The following is a 16,129-nucleotide window of genomic DNA, read 5'->3' as shown; positions in this document are numbered from 1 at the left end:
ATGACGTTTCTTTATTTTTTTGTTACACTGCGTCATTTCCGCCGCGCAGTCTTCGCAATGTTTCAAGCAAATCACGCCGGTGACGGCCTCTTTAATCAGTTGCCGTGTCCGTCTCACTCCTTTACGCACTGGAGTCAACTGTGCGACAAAAGTTCGTCCGGTCAGGAGTCCTATTTGTATAAAATTGGAACGAGTAGCCCAGTTAAAGATAAAATGCCTGACATTTCGGAGTCACTACTTCTTCCTTGTTGTTGTTGTTGTGATTTAGCACTTGGTCCGTGACAGCGATTTCGCATTTCAAAATTTGGGCGTTGGGATTAGACGACCTTGAAGGACCGTCAGATTGACACGTTTTAAAGCATCCCGCTTGGTTGGGGTAGGCTACGGCGAAAAACATGACCACAAACATTTATTCCAGCGGCAAGCTGAACGCCAAGAAATACGGTTAATGCTAAAAGATATTAGAGTTTAAAATTTGGAAGTGTATCTGCTCGCTCTTTTGCAAATGCCGTCTAAAAACCGAACTCTTCTAGCGCGCAAGCCATGTGAGACCCAGTCCTTCTCTCCCCTCTCGCTCCTCCCATGGTGAGTGCAATGAAGCTTTGGTCAACTCAGTCCCATTTTCCCGCATGTGCCGTGTTCTCGCGCTATCTCTTTCAACACTTTGTTTCGGTTGTGTTGTGCGGCCGCTCTTCTGATGGAGGCGACAAGCGAAAACGCCCGTGTGTTCGAGATTTCGGCGCACGTTAAAAAGGCCCCAAATAGGCTTCTGAAGGTCGCCATTTCAATCGCGCAATCGCTAGAGTACCCCTTCACGACAACGTACGCACCAAATATTCACACCTCTGCGTAAAGCTGGGGCCGCACAAACACGCAGCAAAGATGCTTTCTTTCTTTCCTTGTTCGCTTACCGCGTCCTCTCCGCCACACTGCCGCGCTCTGCGTGCAAAAGCTTGCTTGTGCCGCAGCCTGTGACGCACGAAGCACTGAACACTACGGCTTCTCTATTGGTGGGCCCCGTTGAATGCTGTCGCCAATCAGCGTTCCCGCCTTTGGGGGAAACGCTGTTGCGCGCGGCGCTCCTGCACCGGCGGCACGGCGTATTCGTCCTGCACCGGTGGCACGTACGAATGTCGACCGTTGCCATCCGTTACACAAGCTTAGCTGAGCTTGTAGATATAGCACGTCGTTTACAAAGTATGAACAACGTTTAAAAACAGTGATCGTCTCTGCGGGCAAAAACGCACGCGCTATACGCGCGACTGCGGCAAGCATCTGCCTGCGCGGTCGACAAGGAGCCCACTGTGCGGTGTATGCACGATACGGCATACATTCAGCAGCAAAACTTGCCACCGCCCGCCAGAGCGGGACTATTGCTGAAAATGAGTTTATAAATGCGTGAAAGATTGAGCGGGGGATCGTTGGCGCGGCCTCGCAAAGCGCTGTCTGGATAACTGCGGCGATGCTAAGCTTTTTCTACGACCTCGGTGGGACCAGTTCACCGCGACAGCGCCGCATGCAGAAACGCTAATGGGCCGCTATAGTCGTCTGTGGCAAACTTCCATATATTGTCGTGAGCGAGCCTGTTGTGTTTGGAAGCCCCCATCTGGCCTTCAAACGCTCGTCGTGCCGCCGAATACCGCCCCTCCTCCCCCCCTCCACTGAGCGGCAGCGGATGTAGTAGGCGGAGCTTGGGCATCCTCTGCTAAAAAAAAATTGGCCGCGTATCTGCTCCTTTCGTTCCAAATGTCGTCAAAAGACGATAGTCTTTATCGGCTTTTGCGAAGTAAATGCCTCCCTTCGCTTTCCCGCTCACCTCTCATGTTGTTCCTCTTGCGTCGCGCTCCTCCCAAGGTAAAGACGCCAAAGGTTTGCTTAAATCCTTTTAAATTTCCCGCGTTCCACTGCTCCAAACCGGGTGTCTCGATGCGGACGCTGCCGTACGCCGAAGACACGCGTTAATCGAGGCGCCCTACTTCAACGTTTATAGAACCGCGTTTCCCTACTCCACGTGCGTTGCAAGCAGAATGTGGAACGTATCTAGTGGAACCTTGCGTAACTGTTGCCGGTTGATTTCTTAAAATGGCGCGAGAAGCTATAGTAGCGCGGGCGACAGCAGGCGACGGCGGAGTGAATTCTTTTTCTGCAGTTGAAGTATTTAATTTCGCAACAGTCAAGCATGCTTGACTTTTTTATAAAGGAACACTGCAAATATGACTTCTCTATTGATTTGTTGTCTCATATTTGCGTAATGTCTTGTTCTTCTTCAACAATGTTGACAAGTATGAACATTACACCGGACATGGACGGGTAGATTTAGCTGTGACTATATAAGACTATTGCGCAGGCATTGTTTTGCTTTGGCCGGGTGGCTGAATCGAGTCACAGACAGACAGACAGACAGACAGACCAAAATTTCTGGGTTTAAGTAGCCCAAGAAAGACTATCGTCTTTAAAAGAACCGTGACGTACCGTCGACCGGAGCCAAAGGCTGCGCGCATCTCTAACCAACCCTGTTTCTTTAGGTGGCCTTGCACCTGGCCGGGGACATCAACGCTTCACTGTTCTTTGGAGGCGCAGTGAAAGAGTAAATGCGCCAGGCCTTATTGCAGGCCATTTTTAACGATCGATAAACTTGACTAATACTGAACGCTTTTAAACTATTTTTGCAGCACGACATTCTTGGAATAGTACTCCAACGATTGCGCACGTAAAATAGTAATTTTTGGAACCCTGTTTAGGGTCCCCTTAAACATACCCAGGTGGTCACATTTATCCTGAGCCTCCACTACGGCGCGCCTCATCGCCGCCGTTGGGTCGGCGCGTTAAACCCTACAATCAATGTGTTTGGAGGAACTCGTGACGTCTTTTGTTTCAGTGTTTTCTATTATATGCCGTCTCTTCGACACCTTTTTAAAATGCACTTGTTTGCTTTCGCAAAAATCCATGGCATGCATATTCTTGAATAAACTAACGCTTCAAGTATGGGTTCTTTTGCTTTCGAACTTTTCTTTTCTTTGAACTTGCCTTGGATTTCTTTTGCGCTGAATATTGGGAACATGTGCTCGCCATGGCAGCAATTTTTGGTTATGATGATTGATTTATAGTGACGCAAGGCCTAATAGGGCAAAAATCTCCAGGAAGAACGGCCGCAGTTTTAGTTGCATAGGTTGTTCCCCCTTGAATAAACTGCCCGTTGAAGCATTCCTGTGCGTGCTCTAAGGCTGTACGTTGAGTAGCAGAAAGACAGACCAAACGTTTCCCATTCAGCTAGCCTAAGAAAGACCTGATTTCATGACTACATGAAGTCTCAGCTTTAGCATCAGCGGGTCTCGTTTGTGTCCACTCCAGGACGAAGGCCTCTCCGTTGTCTTCCCGTCTTCCCGGGCGTGCGATGCCTCTGCCCATTCTTTGCGCCCAAATATTCTTCGATCGCCCTTTCATCGAGTTAACGCTCTTGCCCTAATTTTAGTCCGGTCTTTCGGTGGCCACTCTGTTACACTGATGGCCCAACGCTAACCCGACAGGCGCCATTTCTCACCATCCTGAGCTCTCGTCATGCTGGAGTACGTTCCCGCTAAAGTCAATTGCGGGGCGTATAGTTGCTCAGGGCATTTGCTGAGTACGCACGAGCGATGTCCCAAACAAGTGACTTTGCGGTTCCCAAGGCAAGGTAAGAGAGACTGAGGAAGAGTCACTTTGAGGCGGGCAAAATATTTTGGCAAATTGGTCACAGTGAGCACAGGACCGGGAAAATTGGCGATCAATGGGAGAGGCTTTTGCCCTGCAGCGGACGCAGACTTGATAGTGATGATTATGACGAAGATGACGAACGGCTACTCCTCACGGCCTCCGCAGGTGATGTGCTGTCAGTACTGGCCAATGGAGCTGGACAAGCCGGAGAAGTACGGCGTCATTGAGGTGACGCTGCTCTCCGAAGACACCATGGCTAATTTTGTTATCCGGACCTTACGGCTGCGAAAGGTCAGTCACGCAATCTTTTTCAGGAGCCATTGCATAGAACTGTAATGACCGGGGAATATAGTTTACGAAGGGAAAGGGACGATCACATTTTTTCTGGACAGTGCAGCCACCTATGGCACCAAACGTATTGCATGAGTGTGCAACCCATGAATATCTTTGTAGATTTGTTCCCAAAAGGTAATAAAAAGCAGCCCTGCGCCACTTGTCTTCGTTCTCAACACAAGGCTGGCCACGTGACCTTTCTTTTCACTGGAAGAAATAGGGATTATATTGTTTTTGTTTAATAGGCTTTTACTGCCTCAGAGTGCTGTATTCTCAGTGGTTAGATTATTGATGCCAACGTCCGCTGTATTCTCCTGAGGTGTGAAGATGGCATTCTACAGTGCTAGTCGGTATTCGCTGAAACAAGTACTGCTGTCATTTGCTTCTTGTTTCATCTTTACCGTCAGGTGTGAACATATCATAAACCTCAAAGGTGAAAATTTATGCAGAGAAGTGGCTCGGCGCCTAAGGCAGTCGTCCAAAGAATATTATGTAGCGTGTTCGTCAGATTCCCGGCCATGGTGGATGTGTTCTTAATGAAGCCAACAAACAACGCGCTCGTGTGTCGAAATTTTGGTGCACGTATAAATCTAACCTGGTCTAAAATATTTCCCAGCCGTCCAGGAAGCCGTGCCTCGCAGCCCGGTATGAGCAAAGTGATAAAAATGGTTCCTCAGTAATGACCACTCCACTGAGCAATTATGTAATCTCTATTGCTCCTAAATCATAATACAATACTTCATCGTTATGAAAATTTATGTTATAACATGAACGTACTGGAAAAACATTTGCACCCTTTTTATTGAACACTGCACTAAGCGTAATGCCTTAGAAAAAACTTCTCCATTCGGAGCATTATAGCTTAGACAACGTTTATCCTACAGTTATATACTATTTGTACGAGCCCTAATATTCTGGGAGCGAGAAAACCAATAAAAAAAAGCTCACGAAAGTACGCACTCATATGCAAGGCTTTAACTGTTGCAGGTGAGCATTGTCGGTCACGTAGTTGATTTTCACTGTCATTGTTTATTTTCGTAGTCTCGGTGCTTGTAGGGGTCGCCTTATACAGCGAACAGGTCGTCGTCGTTCTCGCGGCGAGTGGTGGATGCGTATTCCTCCTCAGCAGTGTAGACTTCCAGCATTCCTTCGTCGTCAACTCGAGGCATCGGTGGCAGGATCTGCAAGTTGTCTCGGGAAGGAGTGCCGACTCGTAGCCATGTCTCCAATTATCCATAACAGCTTCTACAGAATGCGGCGGCCAAGGTTACCTCTGCCAAGCAGCGTGTTTTTTTACCATTAACATTAGCGCTGGAGTTTATTTTTACGTGCGCGGTAGCGCTTGACAACAGCGGTGGAGTTTGGTTCCTTTCGTTCGCTAAAACCACCGCGCGAGCCGCGAGGCATGCGCTCACGAGCGCGCAGCATTTCCTTGGTTGTCTTTCCTGCAACGGCGAACTTACGGCCAATAACAGCTGGTACCCTTCAACGCTGGGAAGAGGGAAGTTCAACGGGGCCTGCGGTCTGGTTGTATCTCCTACGTTGGGTCCCAGCTGTATTGGGGATTTGCTATATTGAAGTGTAGTTCAGAAAGTAGTTCAGAGGAGATAGACATCCCACCAGTAACGACCGAAGTAGTAAGGAAGGCTTCGAAAAAAAAATGCAAGGGGGCAAAGCACCTCGTGAAGATCAGATAACAGCAGACCTCTTGAATGATAGCGGGCAAATTGTACTAGTAAAACTGGCAAATCTGTACACGCAATGCCTAATGAGTGCGAGTGTTCCACAATCTTCGAAGAACGTGAACGTCAGCCTAATTCATAAGAAAGGCGACATGAAGGACTTGAAAAATTACAGGCCGATCAGCTTACTATCAGTCGTCTACAAGGTACTTACCGAGGTAAACGCTAGCAGAGTTTCTGCCACCTTAGATATCCGTCAACCTAAAGTACAAGCAAGGTTCCGTAAACGCTATTCAACAATGGACCATATCGACACGATCAATCAGGTGATAGAGAAGTGCGAAGAGTATACTCGACCGCTATATATAGCCTTTATAGATTATGAGAAAGCATTTGACTCTGTAGACACCTGAGCAGTCATTCAAACATTACGGAAGCAGTGGTAGATGAGCATTATGTGAGAATACTAGAGGATATCAACAGTGGGTCCACAGCTACCATCATCCTCCATAAGGAGCGCAGTAAAATACCAAAAAGAAAGGGCGCCAGACAAGGAGACACATTCTCTCCAATGTTATTCACAACATGTTTACAAGAAGTATTCAGAACATTAGATTGAGAACAGGTGGGAGTAAGGGTTAATGGAGAATACCTCAGTAACCTCAGATTTGATGATGACGTTGCCTTGCTAAGTAACTCGGGGGACGAATTGCAAAGCATGCTTACCGCACTGTACGAACTGAGTATAACCGTAGGCCTGAAAATTAATATGCATAAAACGAAAGTAATGATCAATACACCGCAGGGGGCACCTTGTGTACTCAAGGTGTTTTGGTGAGTAGCGCCACCACGGTCCCGAGCTCCGCAAGGGTGCCTACTGCCGTAGGCACTTGGTAACTTGCAACACCACGGACCCGAGCACATGTGGGTTGGACCCACCCACGCCCCGGCTGTGCGTGGCTGAGCCGTGTCCGGGGACAAGGGAATCCTGGTGGCTGAGCCAAAGCCGGGGTTGTTTTGGACCTTCATGGCCCCCCGGTAGAGGCAACACACCACTTTGGCCCCTGCTTCTCGCAGACGGTGCCCCCGGTCCGACCCGCCCGGGGGGAACCAGCCAGTCGCCTTTTCCTGCCTCCCTCTCAGCTCTTTCACCTTCCTGTCTTCTTTTCTACCCCTATCCTGTCATCTCTTCTTTTCCTCATTTCCACACATTTCCAGGCGGCGAGGGTTATCCCTGGGTAAGGAATCAACCTTGAGGACTTAAACAGGGTTATAGCAGCTATGTATGGCTAACGCGCATCTAGCGCGTTCCCAGGTTGGGCTCGGTGGTGGGCGGCCAGCATAGCTGCTGAATTGATTTCACTTGTTATGGCAACAAGATTTTCTCCATCCCATGATCGTCCTCCAAAACGGGGACGCAACGAAGCAGTCCAGCAGTTTTTCACTCCTAAAAAGTCAGAAAATTTCCTAAAGTTCCACGTCATGCACTGTGAAAAAGGCTTGTCAATGAGACGTCTGTCACCATTCTTGGTAGCCAAAGTTCTAACGAATGAGCTAGGCGGCGGTTAAAAAGTAAGCAAGTTGGGAAGCGGTCACCTTCTCCTAGAAGTACAAGATGCAGCTCAGTGTGCCAAGTTGACGAAAATAACCACTGTTGGCGACAATCCTGTGAGCATCAGTCCCCACCGATCCATGAACACTACCAGAGGTGTTATCTCTGATGAAGACTTTCTGAACTTGTCTGAGCAAGAACTCCTGGAAGGGTTCGAGGGCCAGAATGGTGTGAATGTTCAACGAATCAAAATACGTAGAGATGGGAAGGAAATTTCGACCAAGCATGTAATCCTCACATTCTCGACCAGTGTACTGCCCGAGTCCGTCGAGGCAGGCTACGTTAAAATCCTTGTGCGTTTGTATATTCCAAACCCCCGACGCTGCTATAAATGCCACAGATTTGGCCATGGTTCACTGAGCTGCCGAGGCAAGGCAGCATGTCCAAAGTGTAGCCTCCCCGACCACTCGTCTGACACCTGTGAAGCTCCACCCCACTGTGTAAACTGCATGGGAAAGCACGCCGCGTACTCGCGCTTGTGCCCGCAATGGAAGAAAGAAAAAGAAATAATTGCTCTGAAGTATAAGGAAAACATTACCTTTAGGGAAGCACGACAGAGACTGTTCCTGACACACACTAGCTTTGCCGATGTAGCGCGACGGGGGGCGGCGCTACACTCGGTTCGAGTTCCCCTTGGAACCCCCGCAGTGAGGCCCCAAGGGACACCCCAAGCCCCCTCAGTGCCGGTGGCTAAGGCCACTGCACATGCCACAAAAGAAGCGTCAAGGGCTGCCCCAGCACCCCTTGATGCCAACGCTAGGCCCCTTGCTGGCACTGCAGTGCCGGTCCCTGCTGAGAGGCAGGCTGCCGCAACCAGCCAGCCTAGCCCTGCTGACGAGGCTTCGCAAGAAGCCATGGACACAACGCCAAGCCCTCCGTTGCGTGGTGCGCCGATAGGGCGCGGCACGTCGCTCGACCGTTCAAAGCAAAAGACACCTAGGGTCACGGCTCCTGGGAAGGTGTCTTGAGCCTGGGAGGGTGACAGCATGGCACTTCATTAATCCTTGTTCAGCATAAGCTGATGGTAACTGATAATGTAGTCCAATGGAACTGCAGAGGCCTCCTGAAAAACTTGGACGATATGTATGAATTGCTGTCACAACACCAAATAAGTATTATGTGTCTCCAGGAGACCACTTGAGGACGAACCAAACTAACTTCTTAAAGAACTACTCTGTATTTAGGAAAGACAGGGATGGCTGCATGCATCCCTCTGGAGGAGTCGCGATTATCGTGAAAAAATCAGTGGCATGCCATTTCTTACCGCTACAGACCAGTTTAGAGGCTGTAGCCATACGAGCCATTATCTTTAATAAACTGGTAACAGTATGCTCACTGTACATACCTCCAGACCACGGGCTTTCCAGTATGGAGTTTGAAACATTAGTTGATCAGCTGCCAGAGCCGTATCTGCTAGTTGGGGATTGTAATGCTCACCACCCACTCTGGGGCTCTGCACGCACGGATGCTAGAGGACGCCTCGTTGAAAAGTTTCTGCTATCATCTGGAGCATGCATACTTAACAAGAAAGACCCAACATATTATAACACAACACACGCCACGTACTCTTGCATAGATCTCGCCATAGCCTCTCCAGTTCTGTTTCCAGCACTCCAGTGGAAGGTCATTAATAACCTGTACGGAAGTGACCACTTTCCAGTGAGCCTCAAGCTTGTAGACAATAAACAACACAACACTCCATGCCCACAAAAGTTCAAGGAGGAGGCCGCAGACTGGAAAAAATTCAAAGAGCTCTCTGAGTGTCACTATACACTTATAGACAACCTTGGTATTGATGAAGCTGCTGAGACTCTGACCACCCATATAATTGAAGCTGCGCTGAAGTCCGTCCCCCAGACTTCTTCTACTAGGGTTGCTAAGCCGAAACTTTGGTAGAATGATGATTGCAGGCAGGCCCGTAAGGAACAGAATAAGGCATGGGGTGTCTTGCGTCGGTGCCCAACGACTGAAAATTTGGTACTTTTCAAGCGGGCAAAGGCCAATGGCAGACGGATTCGGCGTATTGCGAAAAAAGAAAGCTGGAATCGTTTTGTGCCATCAATCACATCATATACTGACACGCGGAAAGTATGGAGGAGAATTAAAGCACTCCGAGGAAGTAACACTCTTACGTACCCTTTGGTCAGCACAAGTGGAGACGCTTTACAAGACCAAGCGAATGCCCTAGGCAAGCATTTTGAGTATGTATCAAGCTCAGCTCACTATTCAAATAACTTCCTGAGACACAAGAATGCAGAGGAACGGAAGATTGTACGTGACAAACGGCAGTCTGAGGTAGGGTATAATTGCCCCTTCACTATGCAGGAGCTTAAAGTGGCGCACACTACTTGTGGTAAATCATCACCAGGTCGAGACCGAATAACATACACCATGATTAAGCACCTGCACGACGACACGCTAGAAGCGCTCTTACTGTTATTTAACAAGATCTGGCGTGCAGGGCAATTTCCAGAAGTGTGGAAAGAAGCTATTGTGGTGCCGATTCTAAAGGAGGGGAAAGATCCATCACTTGCAACTAGTTTCAGACCGGTCGCTTTAACCAGTTGCTTATGCAAGGTCTTCGAAAAAATGATTAACAATCGCCTTATCTATTTTCTTGAGTACCATGGTATTATAGACAATCGCCAGGCGGGTTTTCGCTCTGGTAGATCGACAGCAGACCACCTAGTGGCTATTGAATCCTACATCAGGGATGCATTTGTTCATAAGCAGCATTGTTTATCAGTTTTCTTTGACCTCCAGAAAGCTTACGACACAGCCTGGCGTTACGGTATTCTTTGCGATCTTCGCCGCCTTGGAGTTTGTGGAAACATGCTGAACAGTTTGAAAGATTACCTTTCGGAGCGCACCTTTCAGGTTAGGGTTGGAAATGTCCTCTCGAGGATGTTCGTCCAAGAAAATGGAGTGCCGCAGGGTGGTGTGCTCAGCTGCACCCTTTTTATTGTTAAAATGAATTCCTTAGGAACTACACTGCCTCGCTCCATATCCTACTCGCTATATGTTGATGATGTGCACATTGCGTTTAAATCATGTATTATGTCCATTTGTGAGAGGCAAATCCAACTAGCTGCAAACAAACTTACAAAATGGGCAGATGAGAATGGCTTCTGTTTTAACCCAGAAAAAAGCACGTGTGTGGTCTTCTCTAGGCAGCGTGGTATCCGCCCAGATCCTGTTATTAAACTCAATGAAACACCCGTAGCAGTAAAAAAGGAGCACAAGTTCCTTGGGGTTGTGCTTGATGACAAACTTTCATTCATTGCACACCTCAAACGCCTTAAAGTTAAATGTTTGGATACAGTCAGGATCCTGATAGTCCTCTCACACCAGTCTTGTGGTACTGACACAAAGTGCCTATTGGCCTTATTCAATAGCCTTGTGAGGTCCCGCATCGACTACGGGTGTCTTGTTTATCAATCTGCCGCGAGAACAGCACTAAAGATGTTAGACCCTGTCTACCATCTTGGCCTTCGTCTGGCTACAGGCGCTTTCCGAACAAGCCCTGTTTTAAGCCTGCATGTGGAAGCCAATCAGTGGTCTCTTGAAACACAGCGGAAGTACACTGGGTTGAATTATGCTCTAAAAGTGACATCCTTGACCGGACACCCGAACAGCACTCTAGGTAACCAGGCAATCAAGCTTTTTGAAAAGCGACCTGCCGTGGCTGAGCCATTCCTTCTGTCGGTGAGGGCACTGGCCGCAGGCCTGGGAATATCCTTCACTGACGCTCAGAAAACCAACTTTGCTGACTTTGTCCCTCCATGGGATCTCTGCCCTATCTCTTATGATCTCTCTTTTATGAAGATTGACCAAAGAACCTCTCCAAAGGAATTAATTATGCAGCATTTTTTTGTTTTTGCAGAACAAGTACAGAGCATCTGAGTTCTACACAGACGCGTCCAAGTCAGCTGGTGCAGTATCATGTGCTGCACATGGTCCCAACTTTTCCAAGTCAAAGACTATGCCTGAAGCCACATCTATATTCACTGCTGAAACACGCGGCCTTGTATTGGCTGTAGAATATATTATTGAGAACAATGTCCAAAAGTCAGTGATATTCACTGATTCTCAAAGTGCTGTGCAGGCTCTAGCGTCAGGAAAGTTACAAAAAAATCCAGTCTTTAATCAATTGCTAAAACTACTGTGCTCAGCCCACAAACAAAAACTTGAAATCACTGTCTGTTGGGTACCAGGTCACTGCAGCATAGCCGGAAATGAGCAAGCAGACAGGAATGCTGTAACTGCAGCTCTTCGGAGTGACCTAGATATTCAAAGCGTCCCGTACGAGGATCTTAAAGCGTACGTACGTAAGAGGCTGCGCGACCAATGGCAGGAAGATTGGAATGCGCAAACAGCAAACAAATTGCACATGGTAAAACCCAAGTTAGGTAGATCGATCTGTGAGAAACGAGACAGGATCACAGAGGTTACTCTCTGTAGACTGCGCATAGGCCATACCCATGCTACACATGCGTACCTATTGAAAGGAACAGAACAGCCACGCTGCTTGAGGTGTGGAGGGTCGCTATCAGTCATTCACGTACTGGTAGAATGCAAACTACTTGAACCGCAAAGAAAGCTTAATTTTCCAGAATTGTACACACGCATGATCCCTCAACACCCATTGCTGTTTTTATCAGACGAGCCACTTTTCTCTACTAACCGTGTTTTTAAGTACCTCTCAGACGTAGATTTTTTAAGGTATGTGTCGTATCACCCGTGAGCCGAGCCACCATCGCACGCTAGAACCCGGTAGGGCCACTCATTGCTACCGCAAAGACGGTGGCAAGGGGTGCACGTAGAAAATGCCTGTCATAGTGTCAAATGTTCTTACTTTGCCCTCTACACCAACAGAAATCTGAGATACCTTTTATTATATATTCTGTACTTTATATTCTCACTTGAATAATCCTCACCATAGTACTGGCGCTCTTTGGCCTTGATGCCCTTGCGCCAAGAAAACCTAACATCATCATCATCAGGTAATGATCAATAACCTCGAGACAGCACAGCGATTTGAGATAGGTGGTGACGCAGTAGAAGTGGTAAGCGAATATATCTACGTAGGCCAAGTTGTGACCCCGGACCCCAACCATGAGGCAGAGATAATTAGAAGCATAAGAATGGGGTGGGGTGCATACGGCAGACATTCTCAGATAATGAATGGTAGCCTACCATTGTCCCTGAAGAAGAAAGTGTATGACAGCTGCATCTTACCGGTACTCACCTACGGTGCAGAAATTTGGAGGCTCAGTACGAGGGTTCAACTTAAATTGAGGACGACTTAGCGAGCATTGGAACGGAAGATGATAGGTGTAACATTAAGGGACAAGAAGGGAGCGGAGTGGATCAGGGAAGAGACGCGTGTTAAGGACATAATAGTAGTAATAGTAGTAAGTAGTAATAGTTTATTTCGTCTCTTGATATATAGAAATCAACATCGGGTCAGCCCAAGCCAAGCCGAAATGGAAATTAAGAAGAATAATAGAAGTGGGGCACGAGGTCGCGGGTTCGATTCCCGGCCGCGGCGGCTGCTTTTCTGATGGAGGCGAAAAGCAAAAACGCCCGTGTGTACCAGATTTGCGCGCACGATAAAGATCCCCAGGTGGTCAAAATTAATCCGGAGCCCTCCACTACGGCGCGCCTCATCGCCTGCGTTGCGTCGGCGCGTTAAACCCTACAATCAATCAATAATAGACGTGGGAAGGGCATGTAAAGCGAAGGCAAGATAACCATTGGTCATTAAGGGTAACAGAGTGGATCCATAGGTAAGACAAGCGTGGCAGGGGCGGCAGAAAGCTAGATGGGCAGATGAGATCAAGAAGTTTGGGGGGATAAATTGGTCGCTATTAGCACAGGACCGGGGCAATTGGAGATTAATGGGAGAGGCCTTTTTGCCCTGCTGTGGGCGTAGGTAGGCTGGTGATGATGATGACGTTGAACTATAAGCACTAAGGGCCCATACGACTGCTGGGTGAAGACAGTGACGTTTGATTGTAGCGCGGCTACAGAAATCACCCCTCAGGCTCCAGAGCGCAGCACAGGTGAGGGCGGGGGAGCGCGCGCAACGAGATAAACGTGGCGAGCAGCGTGCACGACTCGCAAAAGAGGTGGCGGCGGTGAAGAGCCGTGGAAAGTGTGGCTGCGACTCTCCCCCGAGATGGCCACGCTTCACGGCGCAATACTCGATGCGGGAAAACCAGCTTGAAGAGGCCAAGCTTACACCCATCTTCTGAAGGTTCCCTGCACCTCTGGTGCATTGCTCTCTTATTTGAAATAACAGAGGCCCAAAGACCGTTAGTCACCTTGTTACAAATTTTTCCACACGTTCAACACTAGCCGCTGAGTGAACCGGGGCGCGCAAAGGACAGAGATCCGCCTGCCGGCGAGCAGCGTAGGCAACCAGCAAGAGCCAGTCGTCACGCCCGCCAGATAGCGAACCAAATCACCCAGTGTTCGCTCCACTCGGGTGGGCGCGAAGACGAAGGGGTGGGAGTAGACATGCACAGCTTCGCAGTAAAGAGGAATTTTTCCGGAAACGTGTTTGTGAAGTGTTGGCGTGACTGGATGCATCTCGTCTGCTGAAACACTCCGATGCAGGGCGAAGAAGAGCGCGACGTGTTCCAGCTGCATTTCACGAGCTGGGCGTCCCACACCGAGCCTTTCACCAATGCGCTGCTCGACTTCCGGCGCAGGGTGCGGACTTTCACGGACCGCTGGTCAGCCATTGGCCCCACCGTCGTCCACTGCAGGTGCGCTCATTCTCCCCGCGCAAGCGACGGCTTCGCGACACTGAGCTGCGCATTGCGTGGTGTCTTCGCAGATTCTGGTTTCGCGTATACGTAATCACAGTAATTTCATTCAGTAGTGCTGAAAGCTATCCGTCGCAAAATTATCAGCGAGGTGTAATTGCATCAACGTATTTTCACCTGCACTCACGGCCATTTTCGCTCGGCCATTTGGGAAACTTGAGAATGAAGCTGCGGTAGTCTAAGGCAATCGGAAATAGATATTGCTGGGTAGAGCGATTTCTGAAGTAGGTAACTCGCACGGGAGTACAGAGGAGGCGTCTTACTAGCTAGAAGTACCGACAAGAAAGAACATCTAGCACGAAATGTTATAGCATTCGGGTCAGTTATTCTGACCTCAGTTAAATTCAGTTTGATTCAAATACCCACTAGAACTGTCTTAACTTAGTCTTTGTCATCGTTTACTGCTGGCGATTGGCCGAACGTGGAAGGCGACCGATTTCTGTGGCCGCGCCATACGTACACAATGCCGAAGTTGTAGTAATTCAAGACCGACAAGTGCACGATGGCTCCCTTAGGTGAGCGAGATGTGTGTATTTTTGCAACATCCGTCGAGCATTCCTTGAAGAGTGCAAATTAACATATTTGATGCGTGTAGGAAGCAATATTCATCCATTATTTGCAATTCAGTTCTATTGTCGCAAGAAATTAGCAGCTACCCACAGCAGATAATGCGGGAAACGACGATCCTTCTTGTCCATCTATGCTCAGTGACGGATGCGGGCGCACGGGCACCTACATGTGCATCGATGCGAACCTGGAGCTGGCCGACGAAGATGGCGTGTACGACGTGTTCGGCTACACCAAGAAGCTGCGCGCCGCCAGAAAAGGCATGGTCGAGACAGTGGTACGTGGCTTCCCCGCGCGGCCTTTGTCTCCTCTTGACGGGTGGGAACCTTTCGAAGGCGATCTTCTTTCTTAAGATACTTAAAGGCGAAAATTTTTGTCTGTGCCTCGATTAAGCCGTCCGGCCAAAAGACGAGAGGTTTATATAGATGAGAACGAGAGGTTTATATAGACAAGAGGTTTATATCGACAAAAACCAATCCGGACCACTAAATCTGGCGCATTACATTGTACTCGACAACGTTGTTCAGTAAAAAGACAACATGGGGAATATTTGAGGCGAAACTGTAACTGCGTGCCCTTTTAATGGAAAATAGAAGGCTGCTTGATTTTTGCGGTAGCAAACAAAAAGACACGTCGAAAACAATGCTTTGGGGAAAATAGAAAAAAAAACAGGTTAGCTTGCGAATCTGGACCTTCAGGAGGATTACAAGAAGCCCAGCAGTAAAAAAGTTTCGAATACATTGCGTGCCAGCAGCGGGAGGCCCACAGTACAACGGGAGGCCACAGCGGGCAAACCTCTACTGTGCTTATCGTAAGAGGAGCGATGCAAGAAGCGCGTACGTGGCAGGGGCGGCAGACGACTGTGATCCGTGTTTTGAGCCACTCTCCCTCCGACCGTCTGTGCGGGCCACGGGTTGAGGCCCCACCTGACAGAAGAGCAACGAAGTGTTTTCGGCTGACGTCAGCAGTCTAGTTTGTTACGAAGTGAGAGTGGCATGGCTAAACTATTGCGCCCGCTGAAGCCTTTCTCGCTGGACACTCACTACTGCGTGGCAGTTTGCTGTATGCACTTTACACAACGCTCAGTTGTGCAGCCGTTATGGTCCTTCAGGCCACTCGCAGCAACGTAAACAGGTCACAAACAGAAATATTATACCCGCTGTAGTGATGTCGCCGGTTTATAGTGAACCCCAACAGCCGGGCATATCGTCGCCGAACAGTCCAGCGTTAGCAAAGTGTGTAAGACAAGTTGTGGAAAGGTCAAAATCATCTAGAGGTAAATTCAGAAAGGCTGCATACCTGTCCGCGACTTTTACTACACAGTAAAAGCTGTGATAGTGACTGCGTGGATATTTTCTTAACGTAGCTTTGCTTTGATAATAAGATAGCAACTCGAAAGTGTCACGATT

General features: G+C 48.6%; 1 protein-coding gene across 6 annotated transcripts in view; it reads left to right on the top strand.

Moving 5' to 3' along the window:
* Window positions 1-16,129, top strand: part of Ptp36e (protein tyrosine phosphatase 36E) — a 540,343-nt gene that overhangs the window by 407,260 nt on the left and 116,954 nt on the right. For all 6 annotated transcript variants that reach the window (XM_077701525.1, XM_077701527.1, XM_077701526.1 and 3 more), the window contains 3 exons: window positions 3,859-3,984; window positions 13,942-14,093; window positions 14,862-14,997. In XM_077701525.1, coding sequence (XP_077557651.1) covers window positions 3,859-3,984; window positions 13,942-14,093; window positions 14,862-14,997 — 414 coding nt within the window. The remainder of the gene's footprint in view (window positions 1-3,858; window positions 3,985-13,941; window positions 14,094-14,861; window positions 14,998-16,129) is intronic.

Source organism: Haemaphysalis longicornis, unplaced genomic scaffold (genome assembly GCF_048455015.1).
Source record: "Haemaphysalis longicornis isolate Haplotype H1 unplaced genomic scaffold, Haemaphysalis longicornis Haplotype H1 scaffold_27, whole genome shotgun sequence".
Classification (NCBI taxonomy): Eukaryota; Metazoa; Arthropoda; class Arachnida; order Ixodida; family Ixodidae; genus Haemaphysalis; species Haemaphysalis longicornis.
This window is presented reverse-complemented; position numbering and strand designations above follow the sequence as displayed.